At 39.3% G+C, this 24,462-nt stretch overlaps 1 protein-coding gene across 1 annotated transcript in view; it reads left to right on the top strand.

The window, feature by feature from the left end:
* Window positions 1–7,503: 7,503 nt before the first annotated feature.
* The window catches only part of NEDD4 (NEDD4 E3 ubiquitin protein ligase), a 129,127-nt gene continuing 112,168 nt past the window's right edge, over window positions 7,504–24,462 (top strand). The window contains exons 1-2 of the mRNA XM_012783074.3: window positions 7,504–7,659; window positions 19,235–19,308. Coding sequence (XP_012638528.2) covers window positions 7,615–7,659; window positions 19,235–19,308 — 119 coding nt within the window. The 5' untranslated portion in view covers window positions 7,504–7,614. The remainder of the gene's footprint in view (window positions 7,660–19,234; window positions 19,309–24,462) is intronic.

Raw genomic sequence — 24,462 nt, 5'->3', positions numbered from 1 at the left:
GATGAAGAGAGGTTGATTAATGGGTACAAATATACAGTTTGATAGAAGAAACATGACCTGATGTTTGATAGATCAGTAGTGTGACTATAGTCAACGTTAATCAATTATATATTTCAAAATAGCTAGAAGAGAATAATTTGATTGTTCCTAACATAAAGAAAAGATAAATATTTAAGGTAATGGATATTACAATTATCTTGATTCACTTATATGAATGTATCAAACTATCACATGTACCTCTAAAACATGTAAGTCTAACATGTACCAATAAAAAATGTTCTATTTAAAAATCCCAGGAACGTGATCATTGTGCCTTTTGCCACCATGCCTATTTAAGTACTAAGGATAATATATAAGAAAAAGAAATGCAAGCTAAGAATATTAGAGATGAAGAAACAAAATTATCATTCAGGATGTTAATGAATGTTCACATTAAAAGTGAAAAGAATTATTTCAGGCATAATGAATTTCATTAAGTTTGTTTAATACTGAAATAAATATACAAAACTCAGTTGTATTCCTGCACACCAGAACTAAACTGTTGGGAAACGTAATTTTTTTAAAAAAAAATCAACATCATGTTTATAATACCAAGGAAAAAATATAATGTATTTTGGAATAAATGTAGCAAAATCTGTGCCAAACCATAGTGGAGAAAATTATAAAACTTTCAAAAGACATTAAGATCCATCTATCCATCTATTTAATAAACTTTATGTTTTATAAGAACAGTTTAGATTTACAGGAAAATTATAAAGATAGTACAGAGAGTTCGTATATACTCCACATCCAGTTTCCCATGATTAACATCTTACATTAGTATAGTCCTTTGTTATAATTAATGGACAAATATTGATGCATTATTAGTTGAAATCCATATTTTATTTAGATTTTCTTAGGGTTGTTTGTGTTTTTTTTAAATTTTTTTTTACCTAATGCCCATTTTCTGTGCCAGAATCCCAGCCAGGACACTGTATTGTACTTACTCATCATGTCCCCTTGGCTGTGAAGGTTTCTCAGAGTTTCCTTGTTTTTGATGGACCTTGACAGTTTTAAGGGATGCTAATCAGGCATTTTGTATAATGTCTATTTATTGGGATTTGTGTGATCTTTTTCTCATTAGACTGAGGTTATAACTTTTGGGGAGGAAGACCACAGAGGTAAAATGTCCTTCTTATCCTAACATATCAAAGTGATATACTATCAACCTGACTTTTCACTGTTGATGTTGACCTTGATCACCTGGTCATGTGGCTGAGGTAGTATTTTTCAGGTTTCTCCACTGTAAATTTACCATTCCCCTCACCCCTTTCCATACTGTACTCACTGGAAGGAGCTTATTATGCTTAACCCACCTTGGAGGAGCAGTGGAGATTTATGTTCTCTCTCTGTGACAGCAGAGTGTATTAGTCAGGGTTCTCCTGAGAAACAGAACCAATAGGATATATAGATATGATGTAGATATAGATAGATAATCTTATCTATATCCATGAATCTATCCCTATCTTTATTTCTGTGATACAGATAGAGAGATTTAATAGCAATTACCTCACGCAGTTATGGAGGCTGAGAAGTCCCATGATCTACTTTGTGCAAGTTGGAGAACCAGGAAGGCAGGAGGTATAATTCAGTTGGAGTGTGAAGACCTGGGAACCCAGGGGCCCCACTGTTATAAGTCCCAGAGTCTAAAGGCCCAAGAACCAGGGGCACTGATGTCTGAAGGCAAGAAGGAGAACATGGATGTTCCAGCTCAAGAACACAGAGAAAATTCTCCCTTTCTCTGTCTTTTTGTTCCATTCAAGCCCTCAATGGGTTGGATGGTGCCCACCAGCATTGGTGAGAGCAGATCTACTTTATTCAGTCTACCAATTCAAATGCTAATCTCTTCTAGAAACATCCTCACAGATATACCTGGAAATAATGTTTTAGCAGCTATCTGGGTATCCTAGATGGACACATAAAATTAACCATTACACAGGGTATCTATAATAGCTATAATAATTTATTTGGAATTCTGACAGATATGTCTCTCTTTCCCTGTTTATTTACTTAACCATTTATTTATATTAGTATGAACTTGTGTATATTTATTTTATACTTTGGGTTATAATGCAATCCTACTTTATTTTCTTGCCACTAGCCACATATGACTATTTAAATTTAAATTAATTAAAAAAATTATTCCTCAGTTGCACTAGCCACATTTCAAGTACCAAATAGTCATGTGAGTTAATGGCTATGATATTGGCAGAGCAGATAGCCTTTGTTGTAGAATGTTTTATTGGACAGTACTGGACACAGTGACTATCACTGAGAAGAGGCCCCAAGAACTCCCTTCCAGCCCTTAGGATTTTTCTTCAAGGGTGGAGAAAAGCAGAACCCCCATTCGTGGAATCCAAGAGCAGAAGTGACCTGTGTCCTTGGTACATGGCAAGCTTCGCAGAAATACTCACCTTCCCCTCCTCAGACCAGAGTTGAATGGCAGCAGTACTGTAGAAATGATGCAGAGCTTCAGTATTCAGAGCAGGCTGGAGATAGACCCCAAATCTTGTAGCCACAGAATGATGTACAAGGGCCAGTAGCAGATGAGAAAGGTCAGAAGACTTGAAGGGGCTTTATCATTGAGCCTAAGATTCCACGGCCTGAAGATCAGAAACAGAATGCGGGGTAGGGTGCTCATTTCTCCACGGATGTCAGAGGGCAAAGATGTTAGGGCAGAGACTGCTCTATCTGTTCCTTTCTACCCTAGTAATAGAACTCCAAAAAAGTCTTCCCAGAGAAAAAGTGTATTGGCCAGTCTACCCTATATTTAGATACAGCCACGTGACTCAGCTCTGTTCTATGAGTTTAAGTAGAAGGCTCTGTAAGCCTTTCTTAAAAGATGAGCATGTGACTGAACTCTCTTCTTTATTCCTTCCTCTGCCTTGTTGCCTGCAATATGGATGTATGGTTGGAAATTTTTTTTTTTTTTTTTTGAGATATAGTCTCACTCTGTTGCCCAGGCTAGAGTGCTGTGGCTTCAGCCTACCTCACAGCAACCTGAAACTCCTGGCCTCAAGCAATCCTCCTGCCTCAGCCTTCTGAGTAGCTGGGACTACAGGCATGCACCACCATGCCTGGCTAATTTTTTTTTCTATATATTTTTAGTTGGCCAATTAATTTCTTTCTATTTTCAGTAGAGATGGGGTCTCGCTCTTACTCAGGCTGGTCTCGAACTCCTGACCTTGAGCGATCCACCCGCCTCAGCCTCCCAGAGAGCTAAGATTACAGGCATGAGCCACCGCACCCAGGCTATGGTTGGACCTTGAGCCAGTCTCTGGATTATAAGGATAAGGGACACACCTACAAATAGCAGAGCAGCAAGCCGTAAAGTGCCTGAATGTCTGATGTTTTTGTGGAGCCGTATTTAACCTGGCCTGTCTACTTCAAGATTATTATATGAGAGGGAAACATAACATGAATTTTTCAATACTATTAAAGTTTAGGTGACTATCACTAAGGGCTGAATGTAATCCTACTTGTTAAAGATGCTCACATAGAGAACAGTGGGAACAAAGATACATCTACTAACACAAGGATGGAGTGATGAGAACCTCCATTGCCAAGATGATGCAGCACTGTAACAGCCTACTAGAGCTTAGAATGCACCTTAGCAAAAGAGGGTTTGGGGAGAATAATGGATTGATCAGGACTATATTTTCCACTACTGGGAAGACAGGCAGAAACTAAGCTTTGAGGTAGAAACTAAGTTCAATTACAGAAAATTAAACAGTAACATTTCTGAGCTCTCAGTCTGAGACAGGCTCTACAAAAATTGTAGCTGACACCATGGTAAAGGGAATGGCAATGGATGAGGTCCAGGGAGTTTACAGTGGGAGAAAAGGAAGAAAAAATGAACCTTAAAGATCTCAAACATTTAGTGTTAGAGAAAATGGCAGCAGCCAGCAGATACTGAGTTAGAGAATTAAAGAACTTCAAAACAAGACTTTTTTTTTGTTTTCTTTAGAACATTAATTTCCAATATTAAAGTACCTTTCATATTGTTAGATTAGTCACTCAACATCAAATTTTTATCTCAATGGGTCATTTTTAAAAAACTGAAAACAACTTCAACTTCTGCATCACAAGGAATAGTATAGACAGAGACAAAGAGAGTCAGGTACATAGACTACTAGAAGGTCTAAACCAGGTTTACTGATTTTCATTTATTTCTTGCTCTTTAATCAGTTTGGAGGCTCATGTAGAGGGAGATTTGAAGGGAGAATAGATTCAAGAATAAGGGATACAATGATGATGTCCCCGGGGGTTGCAAGAATTGTCTGGGCTTTGACTTGGGAAGATCCCTAGAAGCGTGAGGCTCAGAGGAAATTGCTATGCACACGATGTAAATAGGAACTATCTCCTGAGAAGACACACAGCCACACATACACTCACACAGACACACATTCTCATCACATTGTTAGAATCACACACGACACCACCATTCCTCCAGCACAATTCCTACCAACCTATAGAAAGCATAATCACTTATACAAGATTTAGAAACTTGGCCATAGGTTTTTCCTAAATAATTAGTTTTTTAAAAATGTACTTCCACGGTCCTTATTCCCATGAGAAACCTGCCATCAGGGTAGCTCTTCAAATTGAAGCCAGCAAGGATACCACACCTTTCTTAGCGTTTAGATTTTTTTCTTCGGCAAGTAATTCCAGAATACTTACTGTCTTCATATGCTACTGAGCCCACTTGCACCACTGCCATACAGAAAGAAAATATTATGTGGATTACATTGTATTGTGGATTGTTTGCACATGTTTCTCTCCATGAGTAGTGAAAACTAGATGAGACACTGCAGTCAAGTCAAAGGTCTCCAAAAGAAGAGCAGGGCACACCACTGGAAAGGACATGAGCTTCTCCTAGAGGATGTATCTCTGATGTCCACTTAGGTGGCAAGTACAAAACACTTCATCCAAGGAGAAAACATTGCTTCTAAGGAAAAGCACCATTGGGATACAGTTTACAACCTAGTACTACCATATGCAAATGTCCTTTGGGATCAGAGATCAGTTGCTAAGGGTCTCTTTTTCCATCATCCAGAAAACAGTAGTTAATATCTATGATGTGCATTGTCATGTTTCATATTTGAAGTCAATGGAAAAAGAGAGAAACCAAGATAGCAACATTTCAATTTTGGGCAAAGCAAGGCACCCTTACCCTCACATTTCATGGTTTCTTTTCATCTACATTTCCACTAGAATGCTTCTCCATGGGTCCTTCGGTGATGCTAGAAGGACACAGAGTACTGTCAGTCATCTGTGCTGTCGCTCGTGATTTTCTCAGGAGCTCTGCTTCATGTAGGCAGGATAGTGTGTGTGGAAGTGTTTGGTTAAAAAGCACAGATGGACAAACCTTCCTCATGGGAAGACAGGCAAGAAAGACGAGTGCAAAAGGAATGAGAAACTGAGTCCTTGGCATTTTGCTAATGGAAACCTAAGGCAATATGAAATAGTCTAAAATAGTACTGAACTATTATATATATATAGTACTATACATAATAGTACTATATATATACAGTACTATAACAGTACTGAAAATAGTACTGAACTACTGACCTGCTATACCTTGATCACTCATACTGTTGGCTTTGAAACTCAGCTAAATGGTGTTTTAAAACTCATGAAACAACGAGTTTTCTGTGATTTGTTTATCCTAAGTATAAATGCCTTCAACTGAGACTGATGCCAAGTCTTCTTTAAATTTCACCAGACCATGTTTACCTGTGTGGATCCACATTGGCTGTCTCTGCAATTATCATGGTTTTTTTTTTTTTAAGGATTTTGCACTTGAATAAAAACAAAATTGAATAGATGGATTGGATTCATTCTAGGCAAAACAGTGTATTATATTTCTCCACTAATCCACTGTTATAACCAATTATGGGAGACTTGGAAATATTGAATTTTAAAATAACCATTATTAACCACGTGATATTTTTTCATCCAGACTTCCTTTTCTTTTTAATGCATGTGCATTAATGGAGTATGTAGGATATCCATGCTTGCTTGCACCAGCCAGCCAATGTAAGATAGTTTATTTCAAAAGAGGAGATAACGGTTGAAAGCCGAGGTGTTTTAACTCTGCAATACAATGAGTTGCAACAAATGTGATGAAGTAACTACCAAATAGTTCTTGGCTTAAAAAAAAAATTGTTACACACAGTATCACACTCCTAACACATACCACTTTCAAGATTATATACATACATCAAATCAATATGAACTTAACTGAAGGCAGCCTAGGTGGTCAAAAGACCTTCATGAAATACTATGCAGTTGAGTGATTTGTAAAGAAGAGGGTTTTCCACTCTAAACAGCTTTCTAGATGATGGTTGGTTATTGAACCACCAGCTGATATCACCTTCTGTACTTGAACTTCCTTTTAATTCCAGGTGCCAGTTGCACAGGGCCCCTCCTAGCTTTTTGCTGCAATATAATTATTATTCTAGTTCATCTTGTATCTTTAGTTGCCTCCTTATTTCTTCATGATTTGGGATCCAGACAGAAAGAATAAGAAGTCATGAGTCAAATCAGTGCCATTCAGAATTATCTTCACTTCTGAATTTCTTGAGGAGAATTTGAGATTGTAGAGTTTTGCAAATTTTTGCAACTGCAGAAAAACAACAAGCTATGAATTCTGGCTTGGGTGCTTATCATTTTCTCCAGTCTTTTTTATGAGGGCTGTATTTGATGGAGGTCTTTCTGTAATTATGGAACTATAAAATCTATCAGACATGTGTATAAGAAAGCATGATTATGCCATGGTACAAGAGGTCCTAGTTCATCTTATTTTCGCCCCTTCTTCACTCCCTTCCCGTGGTTCTGCTGGTCAACGTTTAGCTAAGCAGGTTTGGAAGCTTAAGCCTGGAGGTTGGACATGGGTTTTACAGATGGAAGATGGACAGACCATAGGACAGGTAATAGTTTATGAACTGGCACAGTGTTTACAAATCACATGAGAGAATTTCAGCTCCTGAGTCTAAGACTGATGAGATCCCTTCAGGCCTCCCCAGGCGGAGCTTTCCCCGGCCACCCCATGGTGCAGCTTCTATTGGAATCGCAGCCTTAACCAGCAAGAAAGCGCGAACACTTTTAGTTTGGGATTCAGGCTGGGATTACACACGCCTATTCCCTGGCGTCCGGCGCGAGGCCGAGTTCTGCGTCGGATCGCAGCGAGACTTGTTGCTGAGGAAAAGCGCCGCTTGGCTTCCCTGGGGAAGGGCTGGCGTTTCCCGGGCCGCCCCAGCCTGCTGGGCGTAATGCCCTGGGGCTCTCCCCGACCGCCCCCACCACAGGTCTGGCAGCCCCCAGCGACCCACAGCCGGGGCACGAGGCGCGCCCGCGTCACGCGCGCCGCCGCCCAGCCCGGGGAGCGCGCGCGCCGCCGGCCCTTTCCCGCCGCTGGCGCCCGCTCGCCGGGGGAGGCGCTGCCGCGGCCCGGGGAGCGCCGCCTCCTCTTCCTCCGACTCTTCCCCGCCTCCTCCCCGTCTCCCCCTCCTCTCCTCAGTTCCCAGCCCTGGGCGGGGGCGAGCGCGTCCGGCGTGCGGGAAGCGTTCGGAAATGGCAGCCTGCGCGGTGGAGGTGTTCGGGCTCCTGGACGATGAGGTGCGGGGGCCGCGGGGCTGTGTGGGGCGGGCTTCTCGCGGGGCTGTCGGTCGGCCGGACCCGAGGGGGCGTCGGCGGCGGCGGCGCCCGCGGTCACGGCCAGCGCTCCGCTGTCAGCCCCTCCTCCCTCTGCGCGGGCGGGCGCGGGGGGCGCCGTGGGGGCGGCCTGTGGGGCGCAAACCTTTGGACTCCGCACCCGGCTCCCCTCCGGGGCGCAGCCGCCTTCCTAGTCAGTTTCCCTCAGGAAGTGTTGGGGACCCGGGCCGGGCGGCGAGCTAGCGGGGTGTGTGTGTGCCGGGGGGCGCGCCCCGCCCCGCCGGGCCCTTCCTGCCGCCCCCAGCCGAGGGCGCCGGGGGCGCGGGGGGTGGCAGCGCGTCTCCCCGGAGCTGAGCATCCCGCGGCCGATTAGCCTCCTCTGGCAGGGGGCCAGGCCGACTTTACGGCGAACTTTGATCTTGGGACTTCCCAGTGAATTGTCATCAGCTGTTTGGGTTTCCTCCTTTTTAATCTGAACCCCTTTTTAATCCCCTAACTAGGGACAGAGATGGAGAAGGCAGGAAGGTAGATTTCCCTCCTCCTGTTTAGCAACAAGTGTCAGCTGTGGGAAGTTCATGCTTTGTTTCACCGGTCCTCCTTGATGTTAAAAAACTAAAGCCAAAAAAAAAAAGTATAAATACTTTAAAGAACTTCCCACAGCCGTTCTGGGATTGAAAGAAAACTAAATTAAGTTCTGGAGTTTGAAGAAGGCAAGGCTGTCTCTTCTCAGCTAAATCACTTAATGCTGGTTATGCCTGATGCTTATTAAAAAAATACCATAAGGCCATTTGGAAAGGTTGTTCCGTTTTCAATGAGATGTGGCTTCCCTGTGTACTTAGTGATTATCTCAAAAATGGGAATGAGTAGGAGATGAAGAGGCTGTATAGTCTAACATTGACTGGTTCAGATTGGGAAAAAAGCAGATTTTTGCGTTCTTGTTGGCTGACTTAGCTGTCACGTGTACCTGTTATCAAGATTGAACCCATTAACTGGAAATCAGTCAGCCTAATTTGTATTGCTTGCTTGGGTATCTTCTAAAAGTGTTGCAGTGGTTTCTGCTCTTGATAACTTGGTGTCTTCAAATGTCTTTGACACTTTTCTTGGAAGTTCTTTGTTTATAAACAGTGGGCGATTTGTTAATGCAGGCAAGTTATCAGGGTATTTTGAGAATGCTAATGTGATGCAGTTAGGATTTAATTTCTTAGGTACTGCTGCCAGAAGAAAAGCAAAGTGATGATGGACAAATGGTTTCAGCTCAGGTAGTCCCTCAGAAACAACATGTTAATATGTTATAGCTGAATATAATACTCTAGCTAATGCCCCATTATTCTGCAGCAGAAGAGATCAGAAGATTATGCAGCTTTGCACCTGTGATAGCTTTTTTCTCATCAGTCAAATCTCCCTGCTTGCTACATACACTGCCCAGTGCAGATAACTTCAAGCTGGCCTTGGACTTTCTTTCCCTGATGTAGTTGTTACTCAGAGATAGGCCCTGCTATCCCACATTTCTCATCTCACCCCCTTCTAGCAGAGCCAATTGATCGTAGACAAAATATAATACTGCCAAAGATACTCACCATCTGTTTTCTCCCTGTTGGTATAGAATCTGTGTTTTTAATTATCTGCTTTATTAATTTATCTGTTTTCAATTGTCAACCCCTCTGTCCAGCTAAAATAAAAGTAATTGTGGCCATTAGTGGGTGGTCATTAAGCAACAGGGGCTACAGGCCAGAAACTCCACCCTTTGAAATGAGGGCTTCCTGAACTTGCTGAAGGATTTGTACTTCTGGAAAGTTTCATGGCATGGGGCCTGTCCTATTCGTACTATGGGGGTCTGGCTGTCAGCTCCATGGCTCAGATTTCCTTCTGTCTCCCTGTTTATCCATTGAGGAAAAGAGTGAGATAGGAATATAAGAAACATGATTATGAAGCATCTTCCATTTCTTCCATTGTAATTGGGTTATTCATTCAGCAGGCATTCATTAGCCGCTGCTCTGTATCATGCATTGTGCTAGGTACCCGGGATGCTGAGAGAAAAAAGATAGTCTCAGCCTTTGATGAGTCCACTGTCAGGTGGGAAAGATAAAAATCATTTGTTTTCTGGTAGACACTGCCATCTCACCACTATCATTTGCCATGTATTTTCTGGTCCATCACAAAAGTAAAAGAGGGATTGGGAAACTCCCTCCCCTCTTTTTTTTTAAAGAAGAAAAACAATTGCAGCTATGTCATTTCTAAAACTCACAGGCCAGTCTAAGAATAGGCAACCCTCTGCTGTTGACTAAAAGTAAAGTAGCATTTCTATTACAGCAAAAGGAGGTGATTTTTTTTTTTTTTTTAAGACAGTGTCTCACCCTGTGCCCGGTTAGAGTGCGGTGGCATCATCATAGGTCACTGCAACCTGAAACTCCTGGGCTCAAGCAATCCTCTTGCCTCAGCCTCTGGAGTAGCTGGGACTACAGGTGTGTGACACCACACCTGGCCTAACACTGCTTTTAAATGTGATAATGTTCATGCCTATAATCCAGCACTTTGGGAGGCCAAGGCGGGAGCATTACTTGAGTACAGGGGGTTGGATACCAGTCTGGGCAACATAGCCAGACCCTGTCTCTCCAAAATTTTTTTTAAATAGCCAGGTGTGGTGGCATTTGCCTGTAGTCCTCACTACTCCAGAGGCTGAAGTGTGAGGTGGGAGGATTGCTTGAGCCCAGCCTGGACATCAGAGCCACACTCCGTCTCTGAATGAATGAATGTAGTGTTAATATGTAAAGTTATAATAAACCAGTCTTTCTTGGAATTAGTACTGCTTGAATAAAGTTTAATATTAGAAATGAGGAGTCCTCCTGTGCATTAACTGCAGCACTTTCCTTTCCTATCCCCATGCTCCATACCTGTGGCTCTCAACTTTAGTGTCTATCAGAATCACCTGGAGAGTTTGCTGAAACAGAAAACTACTCCAGTGTGTGTAATTCAAATTCAGTAGGTGCAGAGCCTGAGAATTTGCACATGAAACAAATTCCCTTCTATATGTTCATACTACTGGCCCAGGGAATCAACTTTGAGAATGGTTGCTTTCTCCTAAATCTAAGCATTCTGAGTATTTTTCTTTATTGTAGTTATTACTGTCAAAAACTCCTGAGGAATTTTGATTGTGTGTAGTGAATATATGGCAATCATGGACTCCAGCTTTACTGGGACACTCTGATTTATTTTATTTCCCAGGAAGGGTGACCTAGGATTTATATTTTTGTGAAATATTTCAAATAAATTTGCCAGAGGAAGAAAACTGTTGTCAATCCATAGGTTCCAATTTTTCATTTGGAAAATACGGGCACCATGTGTTGCTCAAAAAAACAAACAAACAAACAAAAAACCCCAAAAAACAAAAACTGTGCATTCCTTCCTCCCACCCTAGCAAATTCTTTTGTTAAATATTCAGCGTTTACGTTATTGCACTACGTAAACAGAGTATTATTCACAGCTGAGTCATCATGCCGTATTTATTTATTAATTTTTTTTGCTAAATAGACTTCAGAGAGCAGTTTTAGTTTCACAGAAAAATGGAGTGGAAAGTACAGAAAGTTCCCTTATACTCCCTATCCCCAAGAGTGAACAGCATCCCCCACTATCAACATCCTGCACCAGAGTGGTACAATTGTTACGTCAATGGACCTACCTACACTGACTTATCATTATCGCCTGACATCCACAGTTTACACTAGGGTTCACTTTTGGTTTTGTACATTCTATGGGTTTTGACAAATATATAAGGACGTGTATCCACCATTATAGTGTACATAACAGTTTCACTGCCCTAGAAATCCTGTGTGTTCTGCTTATTCATTTCTCTCTCCCCCCAACCTCTGGAAACTGCTATTTTACTGCTTCCATAGTTTTTCCTTCTCCAGAATGTCCTATAGTTGGAATCATACAGTATGATGCATATGTAGCCTTTACAGATTGGTTTCTTTCACTTAGTGATAAACATTTAAGTTTCCTCCGTATCTTTTCACAACTTGATAGCTCTGTGGCCCAGGGTGGAGTGCAGTGGGTCAATCATAGCTCATTGTAACCTCAAACTCCTGGACTCAGGCAATCCTGTAACCTCAGCCTCCTGAGTTGTTGAGACTACAGGTGTCCACTACCACACCTGGCTAATTTTTTTTATTTTTTATTTTTTTGAGACAGAGTCTCGCTTTGTTGTCCAGGCTAGAGTGAGTGCCGTGGCGTCAGCCTCGCTCACAGCAACCTCAAACTCCTGGGCTCGAGCGATCCTTCTGCCTCAGCCTCCCAAGTAGCTGGGACTACAGGCATGCGCCACCATGCCCGGCTAATTTTTTTATATACATATCAGTTGGCCAATTAATTTCTTTCTATTTATAGTAGAGACGGGGTCTCGCTCTTGCTCAGGCTGGTTTTGAACTCCTGACCTTGAGCAATCCGCCCGCCTCGACCTCCCAGAGAGCTAGGATTACAGGCGTGAGCCACCGCGCCCGGCCTGCTAATTTTTTTTAAAAAAACAAACCTTTTGTACAGATGGGGTCTCGCTATGTTGCCCAGACTGGTCTAGAACTCCTGGCCTAAAGCGTCCCTTCCACTTTGGCCTCCCAAAGTGCTAGGATTACAGGAGAGAGGCCCTGTGCCCCGCTGTTCATTTCTTTTTAGCACTGAATAATATTCTAGTTTTTGGATATATCAGGGTTTATACATTCACCTACTGAAGGACATCTTGGTTGCTTTCAAATTCTGGCAATCATATATAAAGCTGCTGTAAGTGTCTATATGCAGGTTTTTGTGCAGACATAAGTTTCAACTTATTTAGGTAATACGGAGTGCAATTGCTGGATTATATGGTAAGAGTATGTAGAGTATGTTTAGTTTTGTAAAAAACTGTCTTCCACAGTGGCTATACCAATTTTGCACTCCCACCAGCAACGAATGAGAGTTCCTTTTGCTCTATATCCTCACCAGCACTTAGTGCTACCAAATGAGTATTTTATTGTACATTTTTTGTTTGCTTTAGTTTTCTGTACCCCATCACAAATTTAATCACAAACTGTTGGACAGAGTTTCCAGACCATCCAGTGCAGTAAAAGGTGTGTGTGTGTATGTGTGATGTAAAATGAATGCTGTCCATTTCCTTTTCCTCTCTTTGGAGACTGCCTCTTCCTGTGTTGCATTGCATCTGGACAGCTTGCTCTCCACACTTGTTACAATGCCATCAGCTGTGAGCTTCCACTTACTGTCATTGTGAGAATTTACCTGATCTCTTTGGTGTTGAATCCACTGTTTCCTTAATCTCTTGTCTTCCTCTTTCCTAGTTTATTCCCTTATTTTGTGGCATACATTCGTAATATGAGTGGTTAGATACTGTTGACCGGAGAATCTTACTATAGGATGTTCTGAACCTACCAATTGAATTGTGGGATTCTCACCTATCAGTATGTAAAGCATTTTTCTTCCCTTGGATCACTCAGTTTCTTCAGAGAAGTGTCTTCCAGCTGCTTTTTGCGGGGGTAGGTATAGGTCTCAGAGCCAGTGTTCTTGGGCCCAAGTTGGGGGAGGGACCTGGGAGGCTTACTGGGCAAACTTTTCTTTGCTTTTAAGAAGGTGCCTTTAGAGCAGGATTGCACTGTTCAAAGAAAAAAAAAAAAAAAAAAAAAAAAAAAAGAAGGTGCCTGATTCCTATTTTTAGCTACTTCAGAAAGGTTTGTTGTTAATTGAGAATTCTTCAGCCCCTCTGTGTGCTAAGTATTTTGATGGGTTCTGCAGAGGATACAAAGATAATGAAAAGATAAGTTTCTTGTGCTTCAAAGTCCCATAGTTTTAATAGTGGAGAAAGGCATAAATTTTATTGCCTCAGATACAAGATAGTATGTGATAAATGCTATGTAAATGAGCCTCTGCCGATGAGAAGATTAATTTCAACTATGAAGGCTTTTTAGGAACAATGGCATTTGGGCTTTGTAAAAAGGACAGAACTTTTTAATGAAAAAATATAATGTAAAATTTAGAAAATGTTTAAAAAGTAAACACTTTCATGATCTCATTACTTTAATAACTATTTTCATTGTTGCATATTTCCTTCTAATCTGTATCCATCTGTACATATGTTTACAGTTATCATGAAATACATATTCAGCATTCTGAGTGTTCTAATATCATTATTCTTAGGTGCGTTTGACAGGAAACTCTACACACTGCTTTAGCTCTCAGAGAATGGCAAGTGTATAGGGTTAGGGTTAACATCAGAGTTATGATTAGGGTTAGGGTTGCCTAAGAAATTTCTTTTTGAAAGAGACAATTCAAAACATTAATAATTTTTTTTGAGACAGAGTCTCGCTTTAGGCTAGAGTGAGTGCTGTGATGTCAGCCTAGCTCACAGCAACCTCAAACTCCTGGGCTCAAGCAGTCCTGCTACCTCAGCCTCCCAAGTAGCTGGGACTACAGGCATGTGCCACTGTGCCCGGCTAATTTTTTCTCTATACATTTTTAGTTAGCCAATTAATTTCTTTCTATTTATAGTAGAGACCGGGTCTCTCTCTTGCTCATGCTGGTTTTGAACTCCTGACCTCAAACAATCCTCCCACCTCGGCCTCCCAGAGTGGTAGGATTATAGGCGTGAACCACCGTGCCTGGCCAATAATTACATTTTTTAATGGCTTCAAAAGATTCTGCTCAGGTGAGATAGGACATTAACAGTGAAAGAGTGAAGGAACCCAGTTTATATATTATAAAAACTCAGATATAATTAAATACGGGTTTGTTCTTTTAAAGCAGACTTCCTTCTTTTAAAGCAGACTTCTGAGGGTGGAAGTGGAACAGAGAAATGGGAAAAGGATGAAGAGAGTAAGAAAACATAAGTTCTGCCAAGACCTGTGAGAGATGGAAAGACCTAAAGCTCTTGAGTTTCCTGTTCCTTGTTGTTTGGGATTGACAGGAAATTAAGTAGCAGTTAGCAGACATCTTCATGAATTGTGGAGAAAACCTCAGCCCTAGAAAGCTGGCTTGAATTACCGGAGCTGACTGCATAGATAACACATTGCCGTTGCCTCACATTACCAATTTGTTTCTCCTTGTCATTAAGAAAAGCCACATCTCTTTGCCTGCAATTTGCAACTTTCCACTTTACTTTCGAAACCCCAATAAAACTCTTATGAATGGAAGGGGGAAGATTAAAGCTTTAATGAAGAACTCTGATCTGAGGATGATATTCCTGCCTCTGTTTTGATTAAGGAAGGGATGTTTATTTTTTCCTTTTTACTCATTTGAGCACTATCCAGGTTTTTGTTAATAGTACTCTTAATATCCTAATTCTAAAATTATTGAAGAGTTTTGACTCTAATTGCAGCATTCATGCTGCCCTCCTTCGTTTTCAAAATGATGTGAGAGATTGTGATCTCGGCACACGAATGCAATTGAAAAGACTAATTTTGACAATTCTCTAGCATAAAATTATAAACTGAAGTTAAAATAAATGCAAATATGAAAATAATGGCATTCTTATTTAATTTTATGAAAGAATCTTTAAGTCAGTGTAACTTCTTACCAGTTAACCACGGCATTTAAAATAACTAGTTCTGATTTTTGTGGTGGGAAATGCAAGGAGAAAGTTTGAAAGTTAAATGTATCTGTGACTGCCATGTAATTTATAATCCCCTGGAATTGTTTTTAATTAATACTTCGTACATCTTTCTCCAGAAGACTGGGGATGTTTCAGTCAAGGCTAACATGGATGGTTTTTAATATCAAGAGCTCTATAAATATGGATTCACTTTTTTAGAAGGATCTGATAATCTCTGTCCTTAATTAAGATCATATGTTAATTATAACTGCTGTCTGAGCTTAGAAAAGATAAGATGATCAAGTAACATTATTTGCTATTGTCTATTTCCATTACACTTTATCACTTGAAAAATTTGTACTTATTAATGAAGTCATTACAGAAAAGATTATAATCTTCAGAATTTGGTCATGGAGATTTGTACCTATATAATGTGGTATGGCCACTTCCCAGCTAACTGGTATAGTGAAAATTTGGCTGTGAGGGCTAATGGAATACTTCAGTTGGCCTATTTATTCATTGACCTGGCAGGAAAAAGAGTAATCTGTAAGTATCTTCTGATTTTTGGGAATCAGTCCCTAAGAAAACTGAAATTCCAACTTAAATGTTTTCCTCTCTGTTTTTTAATTCTATATTTCTGATACTTGAGGATTTCCCTTCTTTCTTGCAATATCAGCTATGCTTATTTAATTTTTTATGATGATGGAGGATACTTATATTTTACCTAGCATCTCAAATCAAGGTTTTTTGTATTATCTTAATCTACTATCTGGGCTTTGGAGCTAATAGAATATTCCATTCACAATCATGTGTCACTTAACAATAGGGATACATTCTGAGAAATATGTCATCAGGCAATTTTGTCATTGTGCAAATATCATAGAGTACACTTACACAGACATAGATAATATAGCCTACTACACATCTAGGCTATATGGTGTGGCCTATTGCTCCTAGGCTACAAAATATGTAGCATATTACGGTACTGAATACTATAGGCAATTGTAACATAATGGTAAGTATTTGTGCATCTAAATGTATCTAAACATAGAAAAGGTACAGTAAAAATATGGTATTATAATCTTATGAGACCCTTCTTTGTGTTGGTTTTTTTTTTTTGTTGTTGTTAAGAGACAGGGTCTTGCTGTGTTGCCCAGGCTGGAGTACAGTGGTTTAATCATAGGTCAGTGCAGCCTTGAGCTCCTGGGCTTAAGCAGTCCTCCTGCCTCAGCCTCCTGAGTAGCTAGGGCTACAGGCTTGTGCCACCATGTACACCTGGATAATTAAAAATAATTTTTTTTGTAGAGATGAAGTCTCCTTGTGTTGTCCAGGCTAATCTCAAACTCTTGAGCTCAAGTGATCCTCCCACCTTGGCCTCCCAAAGGGTTGGGATTACAGGTGTGAGCCATCATACCCAGCCTTACCATTGTCTTTTATATGATCTGTGATTAACCTTAATGTTGTTATGTGGCCATGACTATAAGTTATTTAGTGAGACCTCTAGGAACAAGGGTGGTTGTAAGTCTTTAGAAATTGATGAGTGTTGGAATAAATAATCTATGACATGTATATTTTCTCCCACTCAGACTTCTCCTCAGAAGGAAATACAAGCTGCTACTTACCAATGGAGTAATTTTAGAAGAGAACCAGTTAATTTGCTGTCTGCTATATTACAATATTTCATATTTGTTAATCTTAAAAAATGCTCCCGTGGCCTGTAATCCTAGCACTCTGGGAGGCCGAGGCGGGCGGATTGCTCGAGGTCAGGAGTTCGAAACTAGCCTGAGCAAGAGTGAGACCCTGTCTCTACTATAAATAGAAAGAAATTAGTTGGCCAACTAATATATATAGAAAAAAAATTAGCCGGGCATGGCGGCGCATGCCTGTAGTCCCAGCTACTCGGGGAGGCTGAGGTAGGAGGATCGCTTGAGCCCAGGAGTTTGAGGTTGCTGTGAGCTAGGCTGATGCCACGGCACTCACTCTAGCCTGGGCAACAAAGCGAGACTCAAAAAAAAAAAAATGCTCCTGTGAATACTGGTGTACTTATGTCCTTGTGTACATAGGTGCAAATTTACCTAGGTATACATCTAAAAGTAGAGTTCCTAGGTTATTAAGAACTTTAGTAGGTGTGCCAAACTTCTCTTTAAAATGATTCATCAGTTTACATTTTCACAGTGTATTAAAGTTCTTCCAGATTACTGGTACAATTGAATATCTTTTCATGTATTTATTATCCATTCTGTATGATTTCTTATATTAGGTTAATTATATTTTAGTTATTGATTTTCAGGAGTTCATCACATATTCTGCATAATTGGTTTCAGTGATATATATTTTAGATACTTCTATCCTGCATATCCCCTTGTTTTTTCATTTTGGACATGGTATCCTTTCTTATACAAAAGGCATATAATTTTAATGTTGTGAAATTTAACAGTTTTTCCCATTAGCTTTTGTATTTTTAATCATTTCCTACGCAAATGTCATAGAATTATTATAAAATTTCTTATGAATTTTTAAAAGTTTTCTGTTTCGCTTTTAGACTTTATCTGGCATTTGCTTCTGTAGGTAATGTAAGAGAGTGGTCAAATGTTATTGTTTGCTTTACTCATTTTTACTCTATGAATTTTAGAATCATTTGTAAAGATCTGTGAAAAAATTCAAGGGGGAGTTGGAATTGTATTGAATTTATAGATTACTTTGGAGAAAACACAATGATATTAAATATTTCTATCCATAAACACAGTGAATTTCTCCATTTATTTATGTTTTCTTTATGTTTTTCAGTATTTTATAATTTTACACATAAAGTTTTTCTACATTTCTTATTAATTTTGTCTAATAGTTTTGTTTATTTGTGAATTTTTTTTTTTTGGAGAGAGAGAGTCTCACTTTGTTGCCCAGGCTAGAGTGAGTGCCGTGGCGTCAGCCTAGCTCACAGCAACCTCAAACTCCTGGGCTCAAGCGATCCTTCTGCCTCAGCCTCCCGAGTAGCTGGGACTATAGGCATGTGCCACCATGCCCGGCTAATTTTTTTTTTTTTTTTGTATATATATGTTAGTTGGCCAATTAATTTCTTTCTATTTATAGTAGAGACGGGGTCTCGCTCTTGCTCAGGTTGGTTTCGAACTCCTGAACTCAAACTATCCGCCCGCCTCGGCCTCCCAGAGAGCTAGGATTACAGGCGTGAGCCACCGCGCCCGGCCTTATTTGTGAATTTTTAATAATATGCATTCTGTTTTATAATATTTTCTTACCCACCTTTTTAGTTTGAATAACTTCAAATCTACAGGACATTTAAAAGAGTAGTATCATGAACACTATATACCCATAAACTAGATCCACTTATTGGTAACATTTTGCTTATTCCCTTTGTTGCCATATACACACATATACCTTCATGTTCAACTTATTATTTGCTAAGCCATTTAAAAGTAAGTTGCAGACTTTTTGACACTTTATCCCTAAATACTTCAATATGTATCTCTTAAATCTAAGATATTCTTATATAAAATCTTAATACCATTGTGATATTCAAAATATTTAATATAATATCAGTGCATTATAATATCTATGGTCTGTTGAATGAGATTTTAAAAATGATTACCTTTTCTAAGTAGTTATAACAAATAATCATGAACTCTTGATTTTGTGTTATATACATGGCAATAAGGATAAATTTATATTAGTTCCAATACTTTGGCTTTAGATTTTCTTGGAAGCAATGATAAACTTTTATTCAAAGTCATAATTTGACTCTAGTTTTTTCCTTATCTTTATAGATAATCAGGTCATTTATAAATAATAATTTAGTTTTCATTTTCTCCTATGTAGCTTTTAATCAAATTCTTGAAGAAGCTTTCTCCAATTAATTTAAACACCCCAATTACTTTATTTGATATATATATTTTTAGAGGCTTGTATCTTAGTTAAGTTACAAGTACATGAAAATAAAATACAAATTTTTGATTTTAGGAAAATTCACGGATTGTGAGGGTGAAAGTTATAGCTGGAATTGGCCTTGCCAAGAAGGATATCTTGGGAGCAAGGTAAGTATATCATATTGGGTTGTAATTTTACAACTTTGCATTTATTAAATAGTTTTTTCTAAACTTTGGTTAAATGAAAAATTAATATTATTATTAAATTGTTGTGCAAAGTGGAATAATAATATTTCCAAGTGTGGTTTACTAAATCTCTTAGTTATCTGAATTACTAAATTTGTGAAATTAGGCCAAGGTATAAATTGGACTGGTATTTATAAGATACATTATTCAGTTCTGCTTCTGGAAATTGGTAAAATTCTAACAGACTAATTCTTTAGCAGATAACAACCATAAAATCTGGACATAATGCAAAAAGCAGCAATCTGAAGGCAGTAGAGAGGGAACAGAGCAGGCAGACCCTCCTGTGTTTGGAGGAAGGGAGTTGTACTGAATAAGTTCCCGATTTTATGAATTAGTCTGAGGGAAGGTGGAATCAGGACCTGGAAAATTTATAGTCTTCATGGCCTGGGAAACCAGTAGATTGAATCTGAAGGAAACAAGGCAATGGTGAGGATTTTGGAAAGGACAGAGCTGGTGAGCTCAGCAACTGAGTTAAAGACAAAAGATCTGAATAGAGATCAGAGTCACTGCCCAAGAAACAGGGTTTGTGCTTCTTGTGCAAACAATTAATTGCATGATTATCTTGGGCCATTTAAGTGTTGCTATGTAACAGAATACCTGAGACTGGGTAGGTTATAAAGAAGGGACTTATTTGGCTCATGATTCTGGTGTCTGGAAAGTTCAAGATTGGGCACGTGCATCTGGTGAGGGTCTTAGGCTGCTTCAGCTCTTGGTAGAAAGGGGAAGGGGAGTCAGAGTGTGCAAAGAGATCACATGGTGAGAGAGCATGCAAGGGGGGTTTGGTGCCAGCTTTTTTTTTTTTTAGCAACTAGCTTTTGTGGGAACCAATAGAATGAGAACTGACTCATCCCGAGGGAGAGCATTAATCTATTCATGAGGGATCTGACCCCATGACCCACACAGGCCCCATTTCCCAGTATTGCCACATTGGGAATCAAATTGCAACATGAAGTGTGGAAAGGATGAACATTCAAACTATAGGAATGATAAAACAAGCAAATAAACAAAAACTCATCAGAGGAAAATAGAAGATTCCAGGGTCTCCAAAACTTAGTATTTATAATGTTCTGGATATGATACAAAATTACCTGCTCTGGAAAGGACCAGGAAAATATAACACATTTTTAATAGAGGAAAGAAAATAAACTCATAATAAAACAAAAGATAGGAAATCTCAGGAATGAAATAGAAACCATAAAAAATGTAAATTCTTGAACTGAAAAATACAATATTTGAAATTAAAATTCTTGGATAGATTTAACAGCCAAATGGAGATGAAGAGGAAAAATTAACTGAATCTAAAGATAAATCATTAGACGTTATTACTGCATTGGAAGATGGGAGAGACAAAGATTGGGGGAAAAAATGAACAGAGCCTCAGGATTTGTTAGATAATATCAAACAGTCTAACATACATATGATTAGATTCCCATAAGGAGAGGAAAGGGGAAGGAATGAAGCAAAACATTTTTTAAAGAAATAATGGCCAAGTTTTTTTCAAATTTTATTAAAGACATAAATTTATAGTATCAAGAAATACTAAGCGAGGCCAGATGCCATGTCTCACACCTGTAATCCTAGCACTCTGGGAGGCTGAGGCAGGGGGATTGCTTGAGCTCAGGAGTCTGAGACCAGCCTGAGCAAGAGCGAGACCCCATCTCTACCAAAAATAGAAAAGTTAGCCAGGCCTGCTGGCACATGCCTGTAGTCTCAGCTACTCATGAGACTGAGGCAGGAGAATTGCTTTAGCCCAGGAGTTTGAGGTTGCTATGAGCTATGATGACATCACTACACTTTACCGACAGAGTTAGACTGTGTCAAAAAGAAATACCAAGCAGGATAAATACTATGAACACACTGAGGTACATAATAGTTAAACTGTTGAAAGGCAAGTATAAAGAAAATTATCCTGACAAAAGAAAGAAAAAATAAGGAAATATTACATGTAGGGGAACTACAATTCAATTAAGGACTAACTTCTTAACAGAAACTGTGTAGGCCGAGAGAAAATGGAACAATAGAACAACAATTATCAATCCAGAATTCTATATTCAGTGAAAATATTCTTCAAGGATGATGACAAAATAATGACATTTTCAGAAAAAAGAAAACTGTGAGAATTGTTGGCAGACCTGCACTGTAAGAAATGTTAACAGAAGTTTTTCTAGCTGAAGAAAATTGGTACCAGATGGAAATTCACATCCTCAGAAAGGAATAAAGAGCATCAAAAGTGGTAAATATCTGGGGATATGCAAAAGTCTTCTTGCTTTTTTCAGCATATCTTTTTAAAATAAAACATATGCCTGTTGAAATCACAACTTACAACATTGTTTTGTAGTATTTGTATTATATGTTAATGGAATACATACAACTATTGCATAAAGTTGCAATAAAGACAGGGTGGGTGTGGACTATGGACCTATTTGGTAGAATGGTACAATATTAAGTGTAAGTAGAATAAAAAATTAAGGGTGTATATTGTAATATCTACATAAACCACTGAAAATAATGCAAAGAATTATAGATAAAAAATGAATAGAAATTTTAAAATGAAATTCTTAAAAAAATAAATTAAAAAGCCAGAAAAGGAAGAATAAATGATCAAAAAAAGAAAAGGAGCAGGGAGGAGAATGGAAAACAAATATTAAATTGGTAGACCTAAAACCAGTCATATCCATAATTACATTAAAAAATAATACACTAAAGTTTTATGAGGAAGAAGTTGTTAGGATAAATTAAAAAGTAAGACCCAACTACATACTGTCTATAAGAGATGTGCTTAAACTATAAAGATATAGCTAAGTTGAAAGAAAATGAATACAAAAAGATATACCATGCAAACAGACTGAAGTGGATATATTCATATCTGATAATACAGATTTCAGTGCAAAAAATATTTTCAGACATTTCATGATAAAGAATAATATTTACCTTTGGACATGAGCTAAAATAAAAATATAATAATAATAAAAAAGAATAATATCAGGAATATATTATAATCATAAATGTGTATGTGCCTGCCAATAGAACTTGGAAATATATGAATCAAAATTTGACAGAAATTTCCAAAGCTTAACACTAAAAAAAAAAAAAAATTAAAGGGAGAACTAAAAGAAATTCTACAATCATAGTTGGACACATTAACACTTCTCTTTCAGCAATTGATAAAACAACTAGTTAAAAAAATCAACAAAAACATAAATTTCGAGTAATGTTATGAACAATGTTGGCCTAAAGAACCCTTATTTCTAGCTGCACAATACACATTCTTTTCAAGTGTACGTGGTACATGTACCAGCATAGACCAAGTATCTATTGCTGCATGACAGTATCACCACAAATTTAGTTGCTTAAAAGAACACACATCTCTGATCTCACAGTTTCTGTGGTTCAGAAGTCCCTGCGTTATTTAGCTGGGTCCTCTGCTTCAGAGTTTTGCAAAGGTGCTGTTGTATTTTTTTTTCTGATTTGGTCTTGAGGTCTCTCTCTCTGGATGATGGCTATAAACTCTACCCCTGCTCTGGCAGGACTCTAGGTAGTTGGTTGTAGATGCTTACAGTGTGCCTTTTGTGGTACCTCTTTATCGTGAGGATGGCCTAATGCCTAAGTGTCTGACCCATGGCCAGGTGTTCATCTTGGCAGGAAAATTTTGTATCTTGACAGATGGCCTTGTGGCTCTTGTCCAACCTATGTGCAGTTTATTCCTAGCAGGTTAGCAGATAGCCACTCTCTAGGAGAGTCCTGACCAGGAAAGAAGTTAGGCTTGGGCGTATCAGTCAGGTGAGACACAGAGGAGGCAACTCAACGAAACATGTGAAATAACAGAAGCAGTTTATCACTACTTGCAGATGCAAAAGAGAAGAGGGCAGCATGCCTCCCAGGGCCAACAGGATTGGGGGGGGGGTAGCCATCTAGGACCCTCAGCTAGCTGGTTTGGAACAGGAGAGAGAGAAAAGTGTGTGTGTGTGAACAAGGGACCCATGGGCTGAGGCCTTTGTTGGAGTCCAGGGCATTCCTAAGCAGTTTTCCCTCACGGAGTTCTGATGGGTGGGTTTAGAGCAAGCAGGTGTGATTTCCTTGGAGTTATGCTGTGACTGAGAGAGAATTATTGTGGCATATGTGAGCAGTCCTTGGGGGTGTGGGGGCAGTGGGGGGAGTCAAATAGGCTGTATCTGTCTGTTCCATAGGGAGGTAGTCACCAGGAGCCAGTTGTATAAGGAAGATATCTGGATTGATCCCATTAAGGAACTGGGAGGAGGAGACCTGGAAACTGTGTCAAGGGTGACAGAGCCTTGCTTCTGGTATGAGAAAGTCCAGCTTACATTCAGAATGGATGCTGCTGCAGCAACATAAAATTATAGGAATTCACTTCAGCTGCAGTTAAGGTATTGGCCAGTGCTGCACTCTCAGCTGAGGCTTGTTTGGGGAAGGATCCACTTCCAAGCTGATGTGGGTGTTGGCAGCATTCAGTTCCTTGCAGGCTGCCTGTCTGAGGGCTTCAGGTTCTTGCTGGCTGGCTGCCTGAGGCCACTCTTAGCTCATTGCAATGTGGCCTTCTTCATATGACAGCTCACAAGGTGACAGCTTCTTCAAATCTAGCAAAGGAGAGAGACTCCTAGCAAGATGGGTTACAATCTTATGTAACATAATCCATACATTTTTTTTCACCTTTTCAGTAATCTGTTGATTAGAATACACAGGTCCTTCCTATATTTGGGAGAAGTGGAACATAAAGAGCATGAACATTAGGAGGTGGGGATAATAGGAGCTACCCTAGAGTCTGTCTGCTGGGCCATAAAACAATAAATCAGATTTGTTCCAAGTGGACATCATACATTTACCAACATAGACCATGTGTGGAGCCATAGGACAAGTTTCAGAAAACTTGAAAAGATTGAAATCATACAGAGGATGTTTTCTGGTAACCATAGAATTAAATTAGAAACCAGTAACATTAGAATCTAGAAAAACTACAAACATTTGGAAACTGAATGGCACAGTTCTATGTAGACTATAGGTCAAAGAAGAAATCACAAGACAAATTAGAAAACATTTAGAACTGAATAAAAATGAAAA

This window comes from Microcebus murinus, chromosome 6 (genome assembly GCF_040939455.1).
Source record: "Microcebus murinus isolate Inina chromosome 6, M.murinus_Inina_mat1.0, whole genome shotgun sequence".
In the NCBI taxonomy this organism is placed as follows: domain Eukaryota; kingdom Metazoa; phylum Chordata; class Mammalia; order Primates; family Cheirogaleidae; genus Microcebus; species Microcebus murinus.
The sequence above is the reverse complement of the archived record's forward strand: the minus strand, read 5'-3'. Positions and strand labels throughout refer to the sequence as shown.